This window comes from Teleopsis dalmanni, chromosome 1 (assembly GCF_002237135.1).
Source record: "Teleopsis dalmanni isolate 2A chromosome 1, ASM223713v2, whole genome shotgun sequence".
Taxonomy (NCBI): Eukaryota; Metazoa; Arthropoda; class Insecta; order Diptera; family Diopsidae; genus Teleopsis; species Teleopsis dalmanni.
Window position 1 is genome coordinate 89,334,213 of NC_051846.1, and position 10,948 is coordinate 89,345,160.

The following is a 10,948-nucleotide window of genomic DNA, read 5'->3' on the forward strand; positions in this document are numbered from 1 at the left end:
TACACTCTTCGTGGTAAACTTTTCGAAATATTCCGTTCTCAAAAGTACTCGAAGCATCGGAAAAAGGTGAAAAATTTCAGTGATTTTAGCTGGTGTTAGTGCACTTTTCACTAATACTTTCAAGAGCTCTACGGCAAATTGTTGTTGTGCGAAAAAACAAATTTTAGTTCACAATGGAGTTGCCGTTCTTGTAAAAGGTATTCTTTGCTAACCAATTTAACTTCAACTTCTTTTAAATTTTATTTTCGCTGTTTCTTCTTTATCTCTTGCAAGTAGCCGAGTAACGCTACTCCATGATATGTATAGAAAAGTAAGTTTCTACGCTTCTCTGCGATGCATATGAAAAAGTAAGTTTTTACGCTTCTCTGCGATGCATACGCGATGCATTTAGAAAAGCTTCTCAGATGCGCTCTTCTGCGATTAAATTGCTCAGTATTACGATTCGTGGAAGATTCTTAATTTTTACGCAATGAAAATGTTTGCTGTGTAGAAGAATTCAATTTATTTATGTGTTGCACAAGTATAAATTTCATTGTAAAATATTTCGAATAAGTAAATATCCAGTAGTTTATAGTGGTATCGATGCCAAAAGAACCATAATGGCATCAATGCTTTATTGATACTTTAAGCAGCTTTGAGGAATCAATGTGCGAAATTTATTGCTTTATGCTGTAATTTACCTCGATATTTTGTAAAAATTTTGTGTGTTTTTTTATATATGAATTCCTTGTAGTTCTTTTTTATACAATATTAATTTAATTATCATTTTTAAATAAATATAATAATAAAATATATATATATTCATATATCCTTCATACTTACATAACTTTTATTTGAATTTGTTAATGCTTTGATGATGCTTTTGAATGCTTTGTGACAGCGATAATGATTGCTTTACAAAGTTATATTGATTTCACCACAAAATTGTATGCATTCCCCTTACTTTGTTTTACATCAAAAAACCACCACCATAATGATGGTTTTAAGTATGATTAGGTATCAATGAAGCAAAGATGGTTTTCCTATCTTACTTCGTATCGTAGTGGCATTGATGGTTGATTCTAAAGTATCGATGCTGTATCGATGACGCATCGCTTTCGCCTGCTGGCGACAGATACTTCCAACATATGATAAAGCGGAAATTAATTTTAATTGAAATAGTTTTTGATTTTAAACCAAACAAAAAAGTTTTTAATTCAAAAAATTAATTACTTTAATTATTTTCTGTATTAATTAATAAAGAAAAAAACTCTAATTAATGCTTTAAATAATATTCTTTATATAATAGATTAGAAAAATACATAAGTAAATGCGTAATAGACATAATTACAATCAAAATATTTTATATATTAATACATTAATTTTAATTAAACACATTTTACTTAATAATAATTTAATTATATTAAGTCCTTAAAAAGCGCAGAAGTGACATTTATGTAGGTAATCACATCTTCGTAATACATGTGACGAAAATGTTATGGAATATAAATTTTTGTAAAAGATTTCGATGCCTATTGTAAAAAATAAGTGTCCCTGTTCTTTATGAGATCTTCTCTACTTGGCTACTCCAGGCTACAAATTAGCTAAAATTTGGCACTTCGATTAGAAATAAATATACTGGCAATACCGCATATTAGGCACAACAGCAACTTAAAATAAATCAGTTTGTAACCACAAAAAGACTGATATTACAAAAGAATTCTTGTTAATGCATTCACGTAATAAATCTTTTTGAAAAATTCTAACTGTATTTAATAAAACTATGTAATGCATTCCTTACATGTTACATACAATATATTAATTTTTACAATGTGGTGTTGATTATAGCTAACGAAATGTCAACGTCTTATTCTATGGGTTCAAAACGTGAGAATTATATTGAATGGGATGATTACTTTATGGCACTAGCGCTTCTTTCATCAAAACGCAGTAAAGATCCGGTCACACAAGTAGGTGCTTGTATTGTGGATAATGAAAAACGCATTGTTGCTATTGGCTATAATGGATTACCACGAAATTGCCACGATGATGATTTTCCTTGGTGCAAACCTTCAGATTTAAATTCTGCTGACCCTCTTAATAATAAAAAGTTGTACGTTGTTCATGCAGAAGCAAACGCAATCCTTAACAGAAATTGTGCGAGTCTTGAAGGAATGAAGCTTTACTCAACACTTTTTCCATGCAATGAATGTTCAAAATTGATAATTCAATCTGGAATAAAATACGTTTATTACATATCTGACAAATATTCACAGAAAAGCAGTTATTTAGCTGCTAAACGAATGTTCGATGCGGTAGGCATTACATACACACGAATGAAACCTAAGCAAAATCGAATTGTTATTGATTTCGCAGATATTTTAGAAGAGGATCAACAGGAATCTATTAATATAGAATCATTAAAGATTTGATTTCAATTTATATAATACATGTTATATCTATAATTTTAAGAATAAACGCATTTTATATTTGATTATTTACATAAATAATTTTAACGATAAAATAATGCTAGATATTTACAATTAATCACTGTTGTGTAATTATGGTTTTTACGTCATACATGTTATGCTTTTTTCTACTTATTCCTAATATTTTTAAAAAAAGTTCATATTACCTTAATAAAACTAAAAAATTTTGCTGTAGGTTAAGTATGTTTATAATTCAGTAAAGCATTAAACTGCCTTGGAAAATATTAAAATGTAGCGATATGTTCAATATTTTGGTTTTGTCAGAATTCTTTATTTGATTTATAAGTTTTTATAGTAATTTAAAATTTAATTCACGTACGGTCAATCTACAAAATTTATTGATCGTATATACAGCGGTCACAAAAAGTATTCGACATTAACCAAATTTTTGTTAAATGATGCAATAACAACAAAAAGAAACAAAACAATTATGCAATATTCAACATGTGTATTCTGTTTATATGTTTTAATTATATTTACTTTAAAAATTCAAAAAGAAAATGACGAAAAATGCAATTCTATTACGGAAGACCAAAAATAAAACAAAAAAATAATTCGATATTTACGTAACTGACTGCAATTTTAATAACAATAACTAAAATTTAATATTTCGTTATATGTCCTTCACACTTTATTACCTCTTTTAAACGATTTGGCAACGATTGGACTAATTTTGCTGTCATAGCTGGATCTATAATATCCCATTCGTCCATTAGAACCTGTTACTACATACATTGCTTGTTTGAAAAGATGAGTTTTTTTAATTTGGAGTTTAAACTTTATGGGGTTTAAGTGAAGACTTTGCGGAGATGTTTTTATCACTTCTGGACAGTTATACAATAACCAAAGCTTAGTGTTTAACGCAGAATGCTTTGTATCATTATCCTGATAGAACTGAAAATCATTTCCCATTCCCATAATTAATCGATATATAACTTGTGATCCATTATTCCACTTATTACTTCGATATTTCCCACATCAGAAGCCGCCATGCATACCCAAATCATAACACCGCCACCACCACGTTTAACAATAGCAACTGTATTGCCGTCTTCCAGCTTTATATTTTGCTGTCTATACATAATTATCATTTCATCGCATCCAAAATATGTTGAATTTGTTCTAATCAGCAAAAATTACATCATACCAAAAAGATCTTTTGAATAATTTTTTGCAAATTGTAGCTTCTATTGATTTTGTTTACAAATGATTTCTTACGTGCAGTTTTTCTTCTATAACCATAAATTTTGAGCGAATTTCAAATAGTTTGTGGTGTGACCTCTTTTCTCGAATGTCGAATACTTTTGTTGCTTTATTTTTTGTGTTCCGTAATAGAATTGCATTTTTTGCAACTTTATTTTTATATGTTTGGAGTAAAAACAATTAAAACAGAATACAAATGTTGAAAATTGCATAATTTTTTTTTTCATTTTTTTTTTGTTTCTTAGTGCTGTTATGATAACATTTAACAAAAATTTAGTTAATGTCGAATACTTTTTTTGACCGTTGTAAATTGGAACAAGAAAAACTGAATCAAAACTGTAAATCAACTCGAATACAGAAAAAAAAACTGAACAAATGAATACTTGATTTACAAATTGCAACTGATTACTATATAAGTTTAAATTTTTAATTTATATAATATGAAAAATTGATAATAAAACTGTTTACTAGGAAAAAATTACTGTTCAATCAAAAGTTTTTGTTTTAATACCAAACACCCATGTGCACTTTACAACATCGCTAGCACAACAATTACTCGTTACTATATACATGACAGCAGAAAAGTATACATACAGTCAGTATAAACTAGAACAGTAAGAAGCCGCAGATACTATATATAACAATATATTTAATAAATTCCAACAGGTTATGGTCCCAGCACGCTTCCAATTGAAAACAAAAATTTGTGACAAAATCAAGTTAAAAGAAGAAATAAAAAACACATTTCAACAGAAAGCGTTAGAATTGCGGTTTGGTATGTGTGCAAAGTTATTGAGCGTCGCAAATTTTGTGAAACAGTTGTGAAATAAAAACTATGAAAAAATAAAAATTAGTTTCGCAAACATAAAAATTGCTCCTCTTGGCCGTGATAATTATGACACTTGGAACAAGTTCAAGCTTTATTAATTAGAAACTACACGTGGAAGCAATCAGTGGACAATGCGAAAAACGCGCCACCGGCAATGCAGCTATCGCCGAATGGAAACTAAATGACTCAAAAGCAAAAGCCGATTTGATTTTACTTATTTCAACTTCTGAATTAAAACTAATAAAGAATTGTGAAACATCAAAACAACTTTGGAGCAAGTTAGAAAATGTTTTTCAATCTAAAGGGCCTGAAAGAAAAGCAACGTTGCTAAAGTCATTAATTTTGCCGAAAATGCACAACGATGAAGACATATACGACCATGTTAAGAAATTTTTTGACATTTTAGACAAAATTCACGAAATGGATATGAAGATCGACGACGACTTAGTAACTATTCTATTATTGTACAGCGTGCCTGATGATTACGAACAGTTTAGAATAGCAATAGAAACACAGGACAAATTACCTGATCCAAAAACACTGAAAATCAAAATGATCGATGAATTTGAAGCAAGAAAACGCAACAGCAGTGAAGAAGAATTATTTGCGAAGAAAAGCAATAAAAATTGACAACAGCCCAAGTTTCATAATAAAAATGAAAAATTTAAATACGCTTGCCATAATTGTGGCAAAATTGGACACAAAATCAAGGAATGCAGATATAAAATCAAAAACAGAGCCACAACAAACAATTTTGAAAACAAAGCGAAATATGTGGAGCATAAGAAATCAGATATAGCAATGACAGTACGCAGTGAAAAAGGCAAATGGTGTCTTGATTCAGGAGCTACGTCGCATATGTGCTCTCAAAAAGAAAAATTTAGAGAACTGAACACCGTAGAACAAATTCTGAAACTTGCTAGCGATAAATCAACGAAAATGACTGGAACCGGAAACGTTATTTTACAAACAAGTATCGTAACTGCAAACCTAGGCGAAACATTATACGTTCCCGAACTGCGATCAAATCTAATGTCAGTGTCAAAGATTACTGATCATGGTTATGAAGTGTCATTTCGTCGAAATGGAGCAGTTGTGATCAATCCGAAAACGGGCAAGAAAATGCTCACAGCATCTAGAAAATGAAACTTATACTATGTGAATGAGCCAACAGAACATATGAAGATAGCCGAAAGCACCAGCAGCCTACTAGAGTGGCACCAAAAGTTTGGGCATCTAAATAAGATTGACCTGAAAAACAAAATAAAACATGAAAAAGTAAAAGGCATCGATGCAAGCATTCAATCAAATTTTCCAACATGTGAAGTTTGCATTCTAAGCAAGCAAGCTCAAACACCATTCCGTGAATCTGAGACGAAGTCCAACGAATTGCTGAAGTTAGTTCACTCAGACGCTTGAAAATAGTCAAGTAATTTCATTATTTTCTAAAATAGCAGCGTATAGATTTTGCTCATGAAAAATTTGTGTATGATCATGGTGCCAATGGTTGGAAGAAGGCATGGGTCAACATAAAGTAATTTGTCAAAAATGAAAATAAGATATGCTAACAGTTAATACTATATATATACTAGATAATCCGACAAACGTTGTTTTGCTTTATAAATTATTTCTAGTTTCTAGATAAATTCTAGTGTAGACAAAAAGTGACTTACTTATTATAAGTGTGTAAGTATGTGGTATATGCATGAAATAGGCATGGAGCGCTATGAACGAAAAGGAAAATAAAAATAACAAACGCCAAACAATATTATTTTTAAGTTATTATAGTTTATTTATTAAATTATTCATTTAAAATCAATAGTTTTGTATGATACCAAGTTCCCTGGCAACAACTGTTGTATCTTCAAATTTAAATTGTCTTGGATTGACTGTAAATAATAATAATGATAATGGGCCAGTAACATTAACCAACAACAGTCGAAGATAAAAGCACTCAGTGTGTCTTGGATTAACTGTAAATAAGCGTTCGATTTAAATAAATTGAGACATGCTACAACTGGTGAAACTTGCTTGCGGGGCATCCATTTTTTTGTTTGAGCCCATGTGAAATAGCGTGGTACTTGTGAATAGAGTAATGTTCTTGTAAAGGCACCAAAATCATCCGTACTATTACACAATTCAAAAAATGCAGTGAGTGTAGATTTAGGTGGATTTGTACCACGATCAATCACTGTCTGGTTCGTGAAAAATACACGCTGACCGTTTTCAAGATGGACGGCTAACTGAACAGCAGCTGGATCCCGTTCATGAATTAGAAAACCGAAGATACGCCAAGCAGCTTCATTGGAGCTGATGTACCGATCAATTTGGTAGAGCGTAATTTCACCGTTTTTGTTAATTGGAGGAGCATTTACATTAGTATTTTCTACTCTAAACACAGCCATATCACTGCCTTTATGGACATACTTATATATTTGATGCTCTTCACAGAACTGCAAAACTCAACATTAATATGAGCATTGTATGTCTTGCTTAGCAGAGGCGAATACGCACCACCCAACGATTGTCAACGTCAATGTCTGTGATATTTTTAATAAATGATTGTCCGCCATTATCGGGATTTCTACGACGATATATTGGATATCCGTCGGTATTTGTTATCGTATCATTAGTGAAATCTTTAGAGAAATTTTTAGTACATTTTCTATCTGCCATGCAAGGCGAAGACGAAGAAACGAAGTGGATGTAAATGCTCGATGTACTTGTTGGCGTAGTTACATAAAATATTAAAAAAAAATTTTTCTTTTTCGAAAATATAAACAAAATTTATGTCAAAAAAATAAAAAAATTTTTGTTAAAGCAATAAAGATATTTTTGCTGGGTAGGGACACCCTAATCACTTTAGTGGTATGAAAAATAGATAGTAGCCGATTCTCAGACCTACTGAATACGCATATAAAATTTGGTAAAAATCGGTAAAGCCGTTTCGGAGGAGTACGCTAACATTGTGACATGGAAATTTTATATATAAGATATTAAAGAATTGTACACACAAACATGTAAAATTACATTATGGCCTTTAATTTTTTAATTGTAGTGTGCAAGTGATGTTTTATGTTTCGATGATTTAGAGGTAAGTATTGGAGACGAATGATTTATTATCACTTTTATTTTTTTATATAGTTTTTAATTAATAATCTAATAAATGTTTAACTTTAGTACCTCGAGGAGGGAAAGGAATTGCCAAGCGCTTTAAGTAAATTTGTTGGTGCTAACGACGAGGGTTGTATTCTTTTAACAGCTATTCGACCAGCTAAGCAACGAAATCAAAATCTCTTAGAGCAGAGCAACCAAAAGTTCGTTGAGATTGAAGAGAAAAGGGTGAAGAAAGCTCAAACAAGAGAAGAAGATTGCGGACAAACGTGTACAGGCCATAAAAGAGCATACAGATCTTATAAAATTGTTAGCGGATGCACTCAACAATTTGATTAAATAGAATAAGACTAATATGGGTTCTTTGAAGCGTTTTAGGTTGTAAGTCCCTAATAGCATTTTAGACTGTGAAAATCCTGGTATCCTTTCCCAATAGAGTTCTCTTTCTTTTTTCTCTGCTCCATTCATAAGAATAGATAGAGTTCCTTTATCTAGACCACAGAATGGTTCTGGGCCATCATTCTTGAGGCTGTGCCTCTTCTTGCATGTTTGTCTGCTATTTTATTGCCCTGAATACCAGCATGTCCCGGAATTCATATTAAGTGCACCTGATTGTTCCAACCGAACATGTTCAGCTTGTCAATGCACTTCCATATTAGTTTAGATAATACCTGGTAGGATATGAGTGCCTTTATAGCTACCTGGCTGTCAGTCAGTATTGCGATATCACGATTCCGGTAGTTACGTTCAAGGTTGAAACTGGCGCATCTATCTATCGATTATATTTCCGCTGGAAAGCTAGTTGCATTATTCCCCAGTGCTTCCCAGTATCTCTTGCCTGGTCCGTAAACACCAGCTCCCGCTCCCTAATTGATGAGGAACCCGTCTGTATACCATGTTGTCATATTTTCTGTTATTATGTGGGTTTTGGATAATTTTCGTATTTTTTTTTTGTTGCCAAGTTTAATTTCGAAGTTTTTTATAAAGTTATCATCCTTTACAATCATCCTGTTCATTTGCATTTCAGATTCTGGGATATGTGCAGCCAGAGCATCAAAATTTTCGCTGTTAGTTTTAAAACCAGTCATCCTGTTTGCGATTATACTTAGAGCAGCCCTCTTTGCCTGTTATTACACATATATATGAAGAGATGTGAGTTTCAGGAGTGCTTCAATTGATGACGTGGGACATGTTTTCATTACTTCTGTTATGCTTATACATGCAAGATGCTGTACCTTGTTGAGTGTGTTGATAACACTTTGCTGTTTTGTGCAGTTTTGCCAGACTATTGATCCGTAAGTGACTATAGCTCTGATTATTGCTATATATATCCATCGCAGTGACTTTGGTGTACATCCCCAATTTTCATCTGCGATGGATATATATGTCATAAAGGCTTTGGTTGCCTTTTTTGTTATTTCTTGGGTGTGAGATTTCCATAATAAGTTTTGTCTGAAATTATACCCAAAAATTTTACCTACTTTTGTGGTTTTATTTTTATCCCTTTTAAGATTTTTTATTTTGTATTTTCTCGTGAATGTTACAATGTTTGTTTCTGCTGGAATTATTTTCAGCCCAACAGAATCACACCATTCTTTTGTTAGTTTTAGGCCTAACTGGATTCTTTTGCACAGAGTATGTTCGAATTTTCCTTTGCGATTATTATCACATCATCGACGTATCCTTGGATTCTAAGCCATTCCTATCCAGTTTTATCAATAGTTCATCCACTACCATACTCGACATTAGGGGTGATAATTCTCCACCTTGTGGACACCCCCGCGAGTGTTTGCAAAAATATTGCCATCAGTGGTCGGAAATTCTACTCTCCTGGTGCAGAGCATATTGGTCATCCAGCATGAAAGTGTGCCATTGATTCCTCTTTTAGAAATAGTTGAGTTTATGACCTCATATGAAGTGTTATCAAAGGCTCCTTTAATATTTAAGAAAGTGCAGATTGCTATTTCTTTCTTATCTAAGCTGTCCTGAATCATGTTATTTATTTGATACATGGCTGTTTCTGTCGACTGACTTGCCCTCTTGCCGTGTTGGCAGCTGTGTAGTCGAGTTTCTTTCAGTGTAGTATTCCTGATATAGTTATCCACGACTTTTTCTACAAGGGTTCATGATGAATCAAGATCATCCATACGTGGTGCAGAGCCACATATTGTGGCGGATCTAGAGAGGAAAACTTGATAAAATCCGTAATTCGGGATGTATGTATGAACGACCTTGCAAGGATGAATGGCACTACGTGAGTATGTGTTAGAACAGTAGATTCTGGATACCTGGTGACCTCCGGTTTCATTTAGCCTTTCCGAAGTAAATAGGGCTATGCTTTGACCGGCCTTTCTCTCCCGTACACTCGTGGGAATATATATAGAATTTTTTAAAAAAATCAGTATTCAAAAAACAAGCACAGAACTAGCTACCAGTTCCGAAGACGAGCAACTGACATCAAGTCAAGAAATCGAGCAAGTCGAAACCGTCATATCAACTAATGTAGGCAGTAGCAGCCACACTGCACACAAGTCCGCCAAAGATTACAGGCCGATTAGTCTAATTTCATTCTTACTAAAAACAATAAAGAGGGTGATAGAGCTTCACCTAAGACAAAAGGTAGAAAGTTTTGCAATCCCTAAATCCCAGCATGCTTACTTCAAAGGTAGATCTACGGATACAGCTCTACATGAAGTCATTCTTACTGTAGAAAAATCGATTCATTTTAAACAATACTCGCAACCTTTTTAGATATTTAGGAGACTTTTAACAATGTAATAATGTTATATATGACTCGTTTTCCAGAATAGGTTCAGAGGAAGAGTTAAAAAATTGAATAGTTACTGTACTTTATTTTAATGAAGTACACAGTTTGAGTATATTTTAGCTACTGATTTTATTTAAAATAATGTTGTGTTTTTATACAAAAATATTTTAAGACTAATTTCTACATCAAGGTTAAAATATTATGATTTTAATGGACTGTATTACATTTGTCAGAAAAGGTTAAAAAAGGTTAAAAAAGGACGGAAGTCCCAACACTTGGGATTTTCCTCCTATTGTTTTTATGAATATATTTTAGTTTAATAATTTAAATACGGTTGCTAAAAAATGTTACTATTTATCTATATTTTTCCTTAGTACATAATTCTAAGAATTTAGGTGATAATATAAACTATAGTAATTAAATATATGGTATAAATTCATGTTCATGATTGAACATTCTGCCGGAGGTCAAAACTCATGTTCGTGATTGAACATTCTGCCGGGGGCCATAATAAAATTTTGATCATAATTATTTAATATGATTATGTTGTAGTAGTTGTATCGCCTC

The 10,948-nt window shown here is 32.3% G+C and overlaps 1 protein-coding gene across 2 annotated transcripts; it reads left to right on the forward strand.

The window, feature by feature from the left end:
* Positions 1-1,407: 1,407 nt before the first annotated feature.
* Positions 1,408-2,464, forward strand: LOC119670452 (probable deoxycytidylate deaminase). Of its 2 annotated transcripts, none has more exons than XM_038080713.1 (2): positions 1,408-1,718; positions 1,828-2,464. In XM_038080713.1, the coding sequence occupies exons 1-2, from the start codon at positions 1,709-1,711 to the stop codon at positions 2,409-2,411; spliced, it is 594 nt and encodes a 197-aa protein (XP_037936641.1). In that variant the 5' UTR covers positions 1,408-1,708; the 3' UTR covers positions 2,412-2,464. The 2 variants fall into 2 exon arrangements, with proteins under 2 accessions (XP_037936641.1, XP_037936644.1); XM_038080716.1 differs by having other exon boundaries at positions 1,408-1,764; positions 1,828-2,455.
* The last annotated feature ends 8,484 nt before the right edge of the window (positions 2,465-10,948 follow it).